This window comes from Fringilla coelebs (assembly GCF_963513975.1).
Source record: "Fringilla coelebs genome assembly, chromosome: 8".
Classification (NCBI taxonomy): domain Eukaryota; kingdom Metazoa; phylum Chordata; class Aves; order Passeriformes; family Fringillidae; genus Fringilla; species Fringilla coelebs.
The window spans coordinates 32,438,274-32,454,133 of NC_140066.1; the positions used below are offsets into that span (position 1 = coordinate 32,438,274).

The window sequence follows — 15,860 nt, forward strand, 5'->3', positions numbered from 1 at the left end:
CCCGCGTTAAGCACGGTTTGAGAAGAGCACAGGAGTGGAGATCAGCTGCTGCAAGTGTCAGCCAGGATTTTGCAAACTCAGTCTGCTGCTCTGGGTGTCAAAATTCCAATAATTAACCAATTAATTTGTGACAAAATTCCAGTCATTAACCACAGACAACTTTTGTTTGGCGTACGCCAAGTAAGACACAGGGACCGGGTTGTCATCAGACACTTCGGACCTCGAGCTGAGTGACTGCAATGGTTCAAACTCAGAATTTTTGGCCCTCGGCTGTGAAGTGAGACAGACCAAGACAGAAGATGCTTGGAAGCATCAGCTCCTTCCACTTGTGTGGAAAGGGGGATAAAAACGCCCACCAGTGTGACAGCAGCTAAAGCCTGCAGTGTGTGATGCCAAGGTGAACTGTGCTGCTACTGCCATAGAAACCACAGAAATTTACAAATGGAACATATTTCTGAAATCTTAACCTCCTCTCTTGGAGGAAACCAGATGAGTAAATGTGGATCAGCAAAAAACATTTATCATTTTGGAAGGGTTTCCCACACTAATGAGCCTCCTGAAGTGCAAAGGGTCAGTGACATCCAAAAACATGGCATAAAATGAGAGTGCCTCTTTCTCCACACACATTTTCTGAGGTGATCATTTTCCCAGACCCTGACATGGCTCTCCTGGCTCTCTCTCACTCCTTGCCATGTCCTGGCCCAGCCTGTGCCCACATGAACATCATGAGAAGCACATTTGTCATGTACCACCAGAGGAAACACAGCAGAACAAAATTTACAGCTGCCCATATGTTTTTACCCTCACAGAAGTAAACCTGGATACACAGACCCAAAGACAAAGTTATCCCATGCTCTGGATCCTTGCACCACTTCCTCTATGTTTCTCAACAACTTCATGGCACTGCTTCAGTCATCTCACCATAACAGTTGTTTTTTTTAAGTTAAAGATTCAAGATCTATTTAATAGTAGGAAACATTAATTTCTTTTACAATGGAGTTTTCCTGAAGCAAATCAGATTAGCGTGGAATTTTTAGGACTAGAGGGGTCCAGAAAAATCACTCAATTTCTCTCAGCCCTGTTTCATTTCCTTCATTAGCAGGCCAACACTCCACTATAAATAAATTCTTCCGTTCCTCAAATATTTATAGCAGTTCTTACAATCAGTGAAAACTCTGAAATCCTGCTACCCCCCCTCTCTAAATAAAAATACAGCTGGACAGAAAATACAGGAATAAATCCTTTAACAAAGTCCCTCTCAGTATAAAGAAAACATTCTAAAAGCAAGTCCTATAATGATGCTATGAACGATAAGTGTTTGGGTTTTTTTTTTTTTTTGCCTGAAGTGGCAATTAGTGTTAAAATTAATGAAGTAGAAAAGCAAAGCAAATTTATGCATGTAATCAAAATAGAAAATCAAGTAACTATTGAAAATTTAACTGCAACACTAAGAAATTGTTACACAGACTAAAGTGAATTAGGGATGCAAGGAAAATCACTGTTAACATTATTTGCTAAAAGCAGGATCACATTAAAACAACAGAAGACTTCAAACTAAGCCAGCCAGAGGAATTAACTGCTACACGCAAAGGCCAAATTACATTACAAGAACACCAGGCAAAGGCAGAATTTCATACTGGTACTGAGGGATTAAAAAGCAGTTTTCCCTGGACTGCTCCAAAGTCCTCCACAAGGCGACCACTGCTGGGCCCTACCTGCAGCTCCCACAAAGTCAAAGCAAACTGGGGCAGGTCAAAGACAATCACCCATCCAAACCAAGTGGTATCAGCACCCCAGCCAGAGCAGAGGGCTTGCTTTAGCCCCAGGTGGGTACTGCCACCCCAGCCACTCTGCAGCCAGCAGGGCGACTTCTCACCACATCCATCACACCATCCTCTCCCAAGTACAGAGCACCAAGAGCTCACGTGCAGCCACTGGCCAGCACAGCCTCTGAGCCACGAGCTCCACAGCTCACCCATGGCAAAGCTGGAAGGACCAAGCTCTGGGAAGCTCCCATCAGTCAGGATGCAGCCACCAGCAGCTCCCCAAACAAAGCTGCTTCACACAGCCAGGTTCACACTGTTACGGTCCAGCCCATCCTCTGGTTTTCTTGAAAATAACTATCCTCTCCACCAACAACCTGCTGCTGGAAATGCTCTGATACAAGAAATGAACAGAGGGAAATCTCTGACAGAGATGGTGCAGAAATGAGGCCAGGCAGGATTGAAGAGAAGCAGCTCCATTTTGTCCCACAGGAGGGGAAAGGAAACACCCCAGAATGGGAGAAAGGTCTGTTTGGAAAGCTTTCCCTCACACAACCCTCAGCATAACCTGCAATGCTCCTAAATTACAGGTCAGCTTGGAGAAAAAACGTGCAGACATCACATATGGAAAGCACCATCTGAAAATGCTTCAAGACATCCTACATTTGGCAGCTCCTCAGCATGTTCAAGGAAAAGAGGAAAAGGCAGCAACATCCACAAACCGTCACACTCGCCCTCAAATCGTGCTTTCATCCATTGATTGATCTGATTAACACACAACATTCTTCCTTACAGATTAAATCATCATAACCTAAAACACCTTTTAGTGCTTCTATTTGTCTTGAGAGGAAAAACACCGAGCTTCACTAAAACTAATAATGAACACAGTTAATGAGCAGACACCAGCAGGTGCTGCCTGCTCTCATGGGCCACGTCCATCACATCCCATCACTGCCACCAGGACAGGTGAACACGGTGGCACCACTGCTAAAAGTTCACAGTAACCACAGGGCAGACTCCACAGGAGCAGCAGGGGAATGGGTGGGAATTCCTGAGTGCTCGTAGAGCTCTCATTAATGAAGAAAATATCCTGCTGACCCACACTGCACAGACATTACATCTAATCAGCCAAATCTGCATGTGAAATTGAAATTAGAAAGCCCAGGGGACCACTTCACTTCAGGACTCTTCAGTTTTTATTTGGACTTATCTAATACAAAGAAACACAAAAGCAGTCAACTCCAAGCCTGCCTGACAAGCACCTCAAGCAGGCAATAGAGCGCCATAAGTGACCACATCAAACCCCTCCAAGGTTTTCAGCACTATTGTATTTGACCTTTAATTAAAAAACACTTCTAGGCAACATTCAATTTTTGCTGCTCCCCTGAGTGGGTTTCCACTCTACAGGATTTGATGAATTTGAACCTTGTTTCATCCTTTCTGAAACTCTTCAAGGCATGAAAGGAACAGCATGTGGATTACATTTAGGTAGTTTTTGTTCTTGGTGCCAATTTACCATGGCTTGGCCCAGAAGAAATTGTTTAAAGGGAGATAAGAAAAAAAAAAGTCATAAAGCCTCCAGTTGCCTGACCAGAATTCAAGGCAGAGCAGCAGCATCTTCAGGGCTACCCAGAGGTCTACAGAATAAATTGGTTGGTGGACTTGATTGCAACCACCACGACAGCTGCTGCCTTGCAGCATCAGATCAGGATTATAGAAATCCTTCAAATTAGGGCTGCCTCTCAAAATCACAACAAGGACAAGGCAGTAAGTGTCTTTTCCACTGCTGCCAGAATGATGATCAGCACTTAAGCTTGTAAAAGAAAGTCCTTGGAGATGACCCTCCAAGAACCAAGCTAAGGCCCATCTTTAGGGTAACAAAGGGGAAAACTCAAGTTGCCAACAAAGCCATTTTGTGGAGAAAGGGGACTGTTTTGCAGTGGAACCAATCCTGCACCTTCCCCATGAGCACTAATCCCTTCAACAAAAGCTGGAAGTAATAAAAAGCTATTCAGGATGCAGTCTGGAACAAATCTACCACAGTTTTTTCAGACAGTTAAAGTATCTGTCAAGCTGAAGGGACAGCAAACACAGAGTGAAATCTGCTCTGTGTGCCTCTTACTGAAAAATACACGCAGGGCCAGTGGTCAAATGCATGTGGGTACACACCAGAGCCCTCCTCTCCCAAGGAGGAGCTGCTCCTCACATCTACACCTACAGCCTCCACTGACTTCAAGAGCAATTGTATTTTCTGGGCAGCCTTGAAAAGTACACTAGATTTCCTCAACAGCCTCTCCACCTGCATTCGGAAACCTTGGCCTCTGAAATGTCTATTTGTAACAGAGGCAATGAAAATATAACAGCTTAAAAGAATACTTAGCAGTGTAAATAAAACAGCTCTAAAAGGTTTGTTTTAGTTTTAAGTATGCAGGAATGAGAATGCCAAGGTTCAGCTTCCTGTTGAAGGCACTACAGCCATTTCCTGCCTCATCTCATCATAATTAACATGCCAAGACAGCTGGACTTTATCAGAATTGTTTCATCAAAAAGCAACAACCTTTGAAGACTATGGCCTTTTGTTTCCATCAGTAAAGACATAACCAGGCCAATTTCCATTGCTTATCCTTAATGATCACAGCTATAATTTGTATGTAAATTATCAGTTAAATCATTTGAGATCTGCAAAGCTCAAACCATGACTGAGGAAACACTTAAGAGACTTCTGTAGAAGAGCAGCAACCAGGGACTATTGTGAGGTCGTGGACTTTGCCAGGCTCAACATCCCACAGGCAGGGAAGTAAAGGGCATTTGGCCATTGTGTGCACTGCCTGCCCCACAGCACACCCAGGGAAGACAGCTCCTGGTTCACTCCTCCATCTGCCTTCCAACACAGTACCTTCAATTACATGTGGCCTCTTGGATGGGATAGGAAATTTGGAAGAGGAAAAGAAGGCTTACAAGGCACACCACACCAAGTGCCACCCCTGACTTTCACATATAACTTGCCAACTCACAACCCTCCTTCAGCAGCCCTGTATTAATCCAAGGCAGTCACTCTGATGCAACTTTTCACAGAACGCTTGGAGGGACACGGCGCCGCGACCATTCAGCCATCCTCCTGCTTTCAGCTCAGAGCCTGGGAGGCTGTGCTGCTTCCTCAGCAGACAGTGGGCACCTTTTAAAGAGCAATCCAACAAGGAGCTGCTTGTGCAATGCTCTGCTCAGGCCCAAATCTGTCTGTTGCAGTTTCCTCCCTTCCATCTCCACGGCTGCGCTTTCCCCGCCATCCGCGATGGTTGAACGTTCCCGCCTGAGAGGAATCTTTCACTCAGAGCAGGGAAAGCGTGCTGGCCCCTGCTGCAGCACACAGCCCTGTCCCAGCAGATGGACACTGTCATGGGCCTTTCACCAGCTCCCCAATCAAGATTGATTAACAGTAGCTTAAAATGATAGCTCGTTTTACAAGAACATCATTAGCGCAACCGCTGGGCACTGCTCCCTGTGGCTGGAAGGGCAGGAATCCTTCTGAGGCCAGTACAGAGCACAGCTGCCTCGAAAGCAGGTCCTTCACTCCTCCCAAAAGCCATTTATGCTCACAATGGATCACCAAAGCCACCACTGCAGATCAGAAGCACAATTGTCACCGACAATATCACAAGCCCTTTTCTGACCAACAGCAGTAAAGCTTTAAGGAGCAGCAAACATCGGAAATGCTTCCTAACAGGAATTTCTAACCACGGCTCCGTTTCAGGGCTGAGCTAACACTGCCTGGATTGGTGGGTTTTGCCTGGACAACCTCTTCTAAAAGCAGCATCCCTTTTCCAAGCTCTCCCATTCTCTTGGCCACGGCATTCCTCTGTCAGGGCAGCCTCCAGCTGCCTGATCTCAGCCCCTTCCAGAGGCACCTGTGCATCAGCCCGGGGTTAATCACACTAACAGATGGCAGAGGCCAAACAGGCAGCTAGGAACTTATATCACTTTAAATAGCATCTAAAGTTTCACAGCTTCAGGCCGGGGGCAGCCGCACACAAAAGGCACTGAATGGGCTGGCCAAAATCAGGCTGGTGCTTTCTCACCTGAACAAGTGCTCCAAGCTGCAGGTGCAGCTGCCAGCTCCTGGCCAGGATGAGCAGCAAATACACTCCCTGCCCACTGTGGGTGCTGCTCACTGACATCTCCCCCAAGGGATTTCTGTGCTCTCTCTGTTAGTGACTTTACCAGGCACCAGTGACAGCAAACCACCAGTCACCGAGGGGGTTTTGCAACACTGCACAGTGGCATCAGGAACCAATATGAATTTTACATACCTTTTTTTTTTCCCTCTTAGAGAGTGCTCTATTTAGAGCTTATTAATAGCTTTATGAATTCTCTAAAGGGGACCAAGTTTAACACATTCAGATAGGTCTAAGAATCTTTTAGCCCATTTTCATCGCACGTAAGTAACATGAAATGTGGGTTTAGCACTGAATCGCCTTCTTTGCAACAAACCTTAAGGTCCTTTGCAGACAAAAGAACCTCATTGTCTCCAAATTCATTCTCCTTGACGAGATTTCTGCTGAGATTAGGGATTGAAGGATTTTCCTCATCACAACTTAATTTTTTTTTTAAGTTTTCATACCACCTTTTAACAAAATGAGCTGGATCTTTGTTTCTTCTGTTGAATTTCTGCTCAGGTTCAGGAAAAGTTAGTTCATCTGTCAGAGTCTAAACCAGACAAAGACCAAACTTCGATTCAGAAAGAAAGGAAACTGCAGAAATGCCAGGAAGAAGGGAAAAAAAGAAAGTACAGACCAGAAAAGCACGTTCAAAAGAATATTAGTTTATTTTTATTTTTCTTTTCCAAGTTATGAGCTACATGAAACAGAAAACAGAGGAGGACAAAGATTTGACAGTACATGCAGTTAACAATCAAAAAGCTCTGAAGACAGGAGTGCAAGAGATGGGACATAATTTTCCACGTGGATCTTGCTAGTGACTTCTGGCAGTTTGCTGTTACTTACTCATCTGGTTGCTGTCATTCACAAAGTCCTCGGACCCATCATTGTCATCTTCATCATCCCCAGAGGAAAGAGCATCTGCACATTAAAAACAACCAAGTCTTTAAACCAGCTATTTATTTTTTATTTTACAGAAAAACAAATTGATAAGCTACATCTTAGACTGCATATTAAGAAGAACAAGTGTTTCTGTTAGCTGTGCAGAAGCTAGAGAAAAAGAAAATCCAGCCATAAAATGTGCTATTTCCATGTAAAATTGTAACAAAACTAGCTAATAGTCCTGAAGTGCTACAGAGTTTCCCAAGGGAGTTTGCTAATTGCAAAAATCTCTTTCTGCTAATAATTTAACTTCTGTTACAGAAAGGCAGTTGAACAGAACTGAGTATCTCCAGAACAACTTATCTCTAAACTTGAAGGATGCAGAACACACATTTTCCTCTTCTGATGCAGGGGGGGGAAATCTGTATTCATTCTACTGGTTTTATCATCATCACAGCAACTCTGTCTGATTTAATCCTGTCAGAGTGGCATAAAACAAAGAGCTCTACAGCAGTGGTAATCAATGTAGAGCCCATGGGCCAAAAAGGAGTAGATACAAACTGAGCCCATTTCAGGGTCAGAAGGAGAAAAATCCCCAAAAATTTGGGGATACAATTTAAATTTTGGGGATAAAATTTACAGCTACAGAACTCAACTCACTGTGCCCTAGTGGACTGTTTCATGTTAGGTCATTATTTGTCTTAACATCACATCTTACAGCTTCTGCATGCAAAAACCTGCGTTGGACTCACTCACCTGTAACATTTACAATGAAGTACAGAGTATCACTGTCTAGGGTCCTAACAGCAGTGCAAGCATAGAGGCCCGAATCTCTGGCTGTGGCATCCTTAATTTGTAAGTACTCCCCAATAATCACTGTCCTATTGTCAGGCCCCAAAGGGAGCCCATCCTTAGTCCAACTGATCATGACGGCGTCTCTCAATTGACAGCGCAACTCAAGCGTCTCTCCTGGAAGTGCTGAGTAAACATCTGGCTGAGAGATTTGGTATTTGGTTGGCGGCTCTGCGAAGGTGGAAGGAAAGGAGGAAAAAATAGAAGAAAGAGAAGGGAAAGGAGAGAATTTCCAACACAGGTCAGTGAAGGCCCTTTTCATCCACGGAAATCAAGTTACGTTAAATTAAAAAAAAAAAAGTTTCATCCAGATTAGCCCAGTGCTCTGTGCTATTAAAATGATGTTATTTTCAGGAAGTTATTTTCAAGAAGTTCACCATGAGTAAAGCTCAGGCACTTTTGATCAGTGTCTTGGCATGTCCCTTGTCCTCAGTGCCACACCAACACATTACTCCTCTCATCAGTCACAGAGAGCAAGGGACAATGACGTTTGCAGAACCTGGAGGCTTCAAAGGACTTGTAGGAGCAGGAGGGGTTCAAAAGGCAAATACCATTTTCTGTCTTAGCATTTGGGTCCACAATTCAAATGAATAATTATCTTTTTTATTTTAGGTTGCTTTTTGATTTTTAAAACCTGGGAAGTGCTGTTTTGAAAGAAAAGGATGCCCAAAAGCCCCTTCACTTACTGAGCTAATAAACATGGGTTCCTGTACACAGTACATATGATGCCTTTTATGTTTCTCCCTGTGCCCATCACTAAGTCTCCACGTTTGCCTTCTGCACTACCAGCACTTCTCTCCATGGCAGTAACTTTTCCCTTTAAATTCTTTTTTGCTTCATTACTTATTTCACAACCTCTCCCAAGTGAATACAGCAGAAACCCAGGAGCACAAGCAAAGCTTTCAAAGTCGAAGTACGCGCAGAAGTTCCGAACGCAATGGCTCATCCGTCTGCTCCCTTTGGTAACAAGAATGTCAAACCACAGTCTTTTTCCAAAAAAACATCCTTGGAAAACTACATCTGCCTATAGTTACTAGAGCTTCACCCCCCCTTGCAGGGCCAGCTCTCAGCAGGGGGAAAGAACCAGCAGCCCCGGGCACTCCAGACTGTCTCCGCAGTGCAGTGGGAAGGCTCGGCACACCTACGATGAGCTCAGGCTGTCCCACAGAGAGGCACTGCTTCTGGAACTGCCACCACACTATCCCTCTCCCAAGAGCTTCACCAAGGGTGGCAGGAATGGTAAATGAAGGAAAGAAGCACAGAGGCATCTTCTGTTTGCTCATGGGGAGGGTTAGAGCACACAGACAGCTGCTCCCCGCGCACCCCGGACACGTCCTGCCCTGCACAGGCACAAACTGTGTGCCTAGGAATAAATAAAACACCTCTCTGTCTGCTTGGGACTCTGGGGGAGCACTGAAAGGTGACTCTTTGATGTCCACACTTCCTTCTAAGAATGCCAAAACCCTGAAACCAGTGTTCCTCCTCCTTGGGTTGTCATTTTTTTGTATTGCACTTTCAGCAGGCAAGCCTGAAACAAGCCCCACGTCCTAGCAGGCCTGAAGATGGAAGTCTGGAAATCCTGAAGTTGTGTCAGTAGCTGAGGTTTGTGCAGCCCTGAAAGGAACAGAGAGTTGGACTTGATGGTCCCCATGGGTCCCTTCCAACTCAAAATATGATTCCATGAGCACCAGAAGGATGGTCATGGTCCAGCACAGTGGGGGACTCATGCATTTAGGTTATCAGGTTCTACTGATGGACTTGGAGACCCAGTTTCTCTCCCACTCATCCTGCTGCAATCCTGTCATTACAGGAATCTGCCCTATCAAAGCTTCTCCTGCCTTTTTCATTAGGGCAAACAAATCGGTTTTCTCAAAGAGCAGATTTGACACACACATCACACCAAGGTGGCACATGAAACCCATCCCAACACAACCAGTTACAGAGACTGTAAACTTCTTGGATTTAGATTTTATAACAAGGTCTCTAAACTTCCTAGCATGCAGAGTTCCATCTCAAGAGTCTAGGACAGGCTCCAGTCCAGATTTATACCTCTTATAAACTAATTCAGTCTTGCTGATACAGTCACGAACCCACAGGTCTGCAATGCAGGTGTTTCACTGAGTGCTACATTATGCTCTTAGAAATTGAATTTCCAGAAGGAGCATGGACTCCTTTCTACATATAGTTCATCCCAGTAATGAGTGTGTTTGAATCTATTTGAGAAATTTTTTTTAATTGGATTTTATTGTCAAATAAAAAAGGTACCTGATGCCAGTTACCTAATTTACTTTGAAGCTAGTAAGAACTCTTTGTAATGCTCTACCTGCAAAGAATTTCTTTTACAGAGTTTACACTGTGCCAGCAATGTACTGGAGTCTAAAAATGTCTGTTAAACTTCTCTAAAAGCTACCTTGGGTGATGATACCTCAAACCTCCTTTAAGTGCATTAGAGCCTTCTGCTGAACAGTGCCAGGTAACTCACAGGATGAGCCCACACACAATTAAAAGGAAATTTAAATGAAAATAATTTTTTAACATCATAACCCTGATTTCATCTCTTTTTAAACCACTAACTCCAAATTTGCACTGTCTTTCAACACAAATCCAAATCCAAACTTGAGAACAGTAATTTATTTCAAAATTACAATTTTTAAAAAATTCCTTTTACAAAGAAGATCACTGGTACACTAAAGAAAAAGAAGTTTCAAACAGGCATTAGCATTTGGTATACATTATCCTCCTCCTTTTCTTTCTCTTTAGAGTATCAGGGAAGATGCAGCAAAGTGTTGTCATGATATAATGAAGTCATGTTTGGAAATTGTGAGTTATTTCAGGTAAGCCTTTGTGTTGCCAAACTAGAATGTAGCAGCACTTAAGACTGTCACTTTTTATAATGTTTGCCTATAAACTTTTTTCCAGTGTGGGTTTGAAATGGTGCCCAAAAGCAAACAGAGAACAGGTGGGATTCTGAGGCATGAATCCACCCAAAAGCTTCACTGTGAAAATCAACCAGTTCAAACAGTTCAGAAATTCCCAGCAGCACATAAACAACCTATGTTGCAAAGTTAACTCTCCCTGGGATACCACACAAGGATTTTTGCACTGCTCTGAAATTTAGGGACAAATTTTGAGCTCATGTCCACGCTGTACCATCGAACCAGTGGCTTCCCTGTGGCTGACAGCAGGATTCTGTCCCTGTTCCACAGGCAAGGCTTGATGACCTGCCATCACATCCAGCTCCTCCAGCCCTCTTAGAAGCACTGCCTTGGAACTGGACCCTCAGCCATCACCAGAGGCCTGTGAACCAGCCTTTTGCTGAGTTTGTCAGGTTAGATATAAAGAAGTTTCTACAATGAGGGTGGCACTGGCACAAGTGGCCCAGAGAGGCTGTGGATGCTCCATCCCTGGAAACATTTAAAGCCAGGCTGGACAGGGCTCTGAGCAGACTGCTCTGGCTAAAGATGTCCCAGCTCATTGCAGGGAGGTCCAAACCATCTAAGGAGGCACAGGATTCCTTTTGAAGCAAATCCTGCAAATCCTGTAACCGTGGCATTGGCTCCTCCTGCAGAGGTGCACTACCTGACATGAATTACACCTGTCTGTCACCCCTCAGAACACCAAACAAGCAACAAAGGCACATGCAGAAATGACTCTGAGTGTTCTTAAACACTGCAGGACAGGGGACACTGCTTCTGCTATTTTCTGCTCTCAGCCACATCCTTATTTGCAACAGTGGTGCACACAATGTATTTAAACTTTATAGGTGGAGCTGTTGAACAATACTGCCATGTAAAACCAAGCTGCTGTTAAATAAACAGCTGTGAACTTTTTCTCTGCCTGCTCATACAGCCTCACAGCATGGTTTATGCCATCCAGCCATCAAGTGGAGTAAAGACTGTTTGTATAAAAGCCATGACCGCAATAGAGGACTGGGGACACTCTGACTGCTCTATTTCAGATTATTAAGATATGCAATTGTATTCCAAATCACGTTTCTGTTCCAAATTTGGTCACTGAGAGTTTATACTTCCTTAGGTTTTAAATTATTATTATCATTATTATTAGTCTCCATTTAATAAAATGTTAACAAAGAACTGCTTATCTTAAGTCTCAAGTCATTTAGTTACTTAGTTACAGAGCCAAATAATGAAACGATCAGCTAATAGCTAACCCCAGCAAAGATTCTCACACAACTCTCCAGAACACAAAAGCCTCAGACCCCATCAAGCCACTTTCACTTCAAAAGGCTTTAGTAAATTACTAAACACTCACCACAGTGTGCCCAGAAGGGTCAACAGACCTGACCTGTCAAGAATCCAAGAGGTTCATTGCATAATTGAATGTCCCCACAGGGAACACCAGGCTGCCAACCACCAGCACCACCACTGCTGCTGCTTCTCCTGCCCCTCCTCATGGTTCTCCTGTCATTGAGGGAAGTCCAGCAAGACCTCACTGGATGAACAACATGGAATGGGGATGTCAAATAGGTCTCATGACTTCACAAGTCAAGCACAAGGCTTTAGGCTCTCTGCAGGAGGCAGCACAGGTACCACCAGTCAGGTGTGCAGCCTTCCCTCCCACCTCCCGGGGACAAGGTGATGTGACTCTCCCTTAATTTAAGCTGGCAGACCAATATCAAGGGGATCTCCATGCCCTCTTCTGACAATGGATGATAAAATCAGCCTGCAAAAGACTCGGCCACCGATTTAAGAATGCAGAGAGTCATTCCTGGCCATGGTGACTATCTCCCATTAGCCAACAGCAAAACAAAGGCTCCTTAGACAAAGGGGCACAAAACAGTGTTTGCAATTCATCCATCAGCTGCTCCAAAGCCACTGGATTCCTGCTGTCCCATTTGTACTGTTACTATCAGCCAGCTGCCAGCTCTGCCTCTGCCAGGCACCATCAGGAAGTCTCTGTTCTGATAAAACACTTTCCTTTCCAAATTGCTACAGTTCCTCCCATAATTTTAAAACACTAACAGTTTATTATTTTTTAAATCCCTTGTCCCTGAACAAGACTCTAAAGAGCACGAATCATTTCCCCCCATCTAATGCATAAAACCATTAGCTGCTCAAATCTGAAGAAAAAGATCTGGGCCTTGTAAAAAAGCTTCAAACACAAAACTTAAAAGAGCTATCCATGATAGTTACAAACATAAATATGTAGCAGGTTCTAAACCTTTACTTGTTCCTTTAACAGAAACTCCTGGGCTGCTCTATTTGACAGACTTTCACAAAACAAAAGGCCAGATTCTCCAAAATAACTTTTTCCTGGCATGTTCATCAGTATTGTTATCCTTATAGAATAAGGACATAATCATCTGATGGGTAAAGAGATTAAACAATACCAAAAAATATTACATAAGGAACAGGAATAATCTCTTGCCCTGGAAATGAACATTTATAAAATAAAGTTGCCACATCATACGTGGCTGGTGCTCCAGCAAGTGTTGAGCTTCCAGCCACACTGACCTGGACCATGTCAACTCCTACTGAGTGCTACATATACTAAAACCATCTAAAAAATAAAAGTGAATCTCCTCCAATTGCAATAACTTGCCAATGTCATCATGGGTAAGGGAAAATATTACACTGCACTATATCTTGTTTTCCTAAGCTTTGAAGGCTTAGAAAAATAAAAAATTCTGGTGAGCAACAAAGCGTTTTGCCATTTGCGGACTCCTTGGATGAGAAAAAAAACCTCTGCATAGGCACCCAAAAATTATCCCCATGGGATTACATCCCATCTGTCTTGAGTCATACTCCTTGGCAGCAGGTAACAGTCCCCAAGCAGCATTTGGCCCTGGCTACAGCCACCCAGGCCCCATCACACCCAGCAGAGGAGGGCAGTGGGACCAAACCTCACGAGGATGTTGGCTGACACAAGGCGAGGGACGTGAAAAGTTTCATCAGGGCTTTGACCAAGCCAAGCAGTTGGGTGGATGTGTCTCACTCACCCCGTGGTTAAGGAAAGATTCATTTCCAAAGAGAAAGAAATTATACTTGTCTAGGCTTCGTGCAGAGATGAAAAATTCCTACAACTTGTAGCCTGCTTGCTCCTACCTGTCTTTATAGACGTGGTTGTTGAGTTACGGCTGCACAACCGCGCAACCTGCGCCAAAAACGCCAAGTATCACATGCTCCTGGGCTTGGCCCTGTGCTCTGTGCTGCTGGAAGCCAGGCCAGGGAAGACTCAGAGCATGCCAAGTTCAAAGTAAACAGCAGAGAGACCAGCGAGGCCACCTCCTGCTGCTGGGAACTGCCCCACCGCTTCTTCCTGTTTGTCCCCATTCCGCACGGCCTGCTCCGTGCAGGGTGAAGAGTTCTCTATAGGCAGCACCATAGGACTGGTCTCCAGATAGGGCAAGAAACAGGAAAGCACCAGGATGGCTTCTGCAAAGACTTGGCAAGCACGGAGGGAAAGAGCGCTCCCAAACCTGAGAAGCCACATCAAACCCCCTAAAATTACTGTGCTGCCTTCTATAATTTCATCAGTTTGATGAGAAACTAAAGGCCATCTTTGGGATGTGAATGCTTGGTTCCAGGCACTAAATCTTGACCAATTCTTTTCAAGTCATAAACTTCACCATCTGTCTAAAGTAACAGAGTGGGAGTCTCTCTGCTAAGTGAACTGAGGAGTACAACAAACCTAAGACACATGTAACACAATCTCAAAAATAATTAACTGCTCTTCAAACTCATTACAGAAGAGTCTTCTCATGTAATCTATTATACAATACAAAGGGGAAATGAATCACGTTTTTCCAGAACCTCAAATGAAAAGCTGAAAAAAAAAATTAACCTTCTCTTTCTAAAAAAGCAGAATTTGAAACGAGGAGCATTTTCTAATTGTTTCTTCTTTCAGCAAGAGCAGAACTTCAAATCTCCCTGACTGAGCTCTGCACGTAACCAAGTGGCAGAGCAATTAAACCAGCTCCTGTTGTTCAACCCAGCCTTAAAGTCTGCTTGGGAAAGGCTCCATAATAAGATATACAGCCTTGGGAAAGCGTACGAGCACGTATATTTGGTTGCAAAAGGTTTTTCTTGGGCTTAGTATTTTCTTCCTTCTATTCCAATCTGTAGCTCTTTTTTGGGTTCTTTATTTGCATTTCAAGAGCAACATAAAATCTGAACAAATCATAGCATAGATCCAAACATAAAAACAGAACCTTTTTCTTCCAGGTTTGCCAAAGTCCATGCTCAAGACTATTACTGCTCAATGTGCAAAAGAAATAAATTACAACTGGGAGGTTAAAAATTGCACAATTCAATGCTGCAGTGTTAGTTCTGGATGCAGAGAACATCTATTCAGATTCCCTACAAGCAAGTCAGCAGTTGTTTCTTTTGTACACGGTCCCATTTTTACTTGACTATACAAATCCTCTTAATTTTAGCAGCTCGTCTGGAAGTCTCATCTTGCCTGTTCCCCTGAAATTCATCTCCCCCCACTTCCTAAAGCAGGATTTGAAAATAGGCACTGGAAACAATATCCCCAAAACATCCTCTCAGCATTTTTGTGAGTCCCATCCACAACACACACGGGTATAAACCATGGGATATTCTCCAAACACTTCAAAGCCTCAAGGCATACCAGGCTCCCTTTCAACCCAGAGCAATATTTAGGCAAGAGGCATCATAGCTGGTTTAATTCCAGCTCCACACAGAGGACAGCCTCCAGTGGGGACAAAGAAAGAGCAGCACAAGCCCAGAAGTGAAAAGCCAGGCTGGCTACCTGCCCTTCCAGGCGGCACACAAGCTCTCACACAATGCTTCACCTGAAATTCCAGACACCTCCATCACTCCTGATGGTACCAGTGGCTCCTGGGCACTTTGCCACACTAATGGAAGAGTGCTCAAACCTCCTGAATTGCCAGAAGAGCTATTACTGAGCTGTGGTTCACTGCAGATTTGTTAGAGAGTCTCCATGTTAAGGCTGCACAGCTGAAATACCTGTGCTACCCTGCTGAGTAAACATATCAGGGAAATCTGGGTACTGTATATAAATACTGTACTATCTCAACAGCACTCATTTTCATAAATAAACAATGTTTAACAGAACCATGCTCAAGAAGCACTCAAATTTTGAACTGGGTGTTTAAAATTATTTTCAAGAACGGTCGGGTGGCATTCAGGATTCGATGTCATATTACTTTCCTTGAAACAAATTAAATATTGCAACACTGAGCCACTGAGCAGGGCGCTTTCCA

The 15,860-nt window shown here is 43.9% G+C and overlaps 1 protein-coding gene across 2 annotated transcripts in view; it reads right to left on the minus strand.

Annotated features, from left to right (window-relative positions):
• The window catches only part of FGFR2 (fibroblast growth factor receptor 2), a 78,282-nt gene that overhangs the window by 50,714 nt on the left and 11,708 nt on the right, over positions 1-15,860 (minus strand). Inside the window, exons 3-4 of one of the 2 annotated variants that reach the window (XM_084209903.1) lie at positions 7,556-7,822; positions 6,764-6,838 (exon numbers count right to left, since the gene is read on the minus strand). In XM_084209903.1, the coding sequence (XP_084066029.1) occupies positions 6,764-6,838; positions 7,556-7,822 (342 nt within the window). The remainder of the gene's footprint in view (positions 1-6,763; positions 6,839-7,555; positions 7,823-15,860) is intronic. The other variant, XM_084209904.1, reaches the window with a different exon arrangement.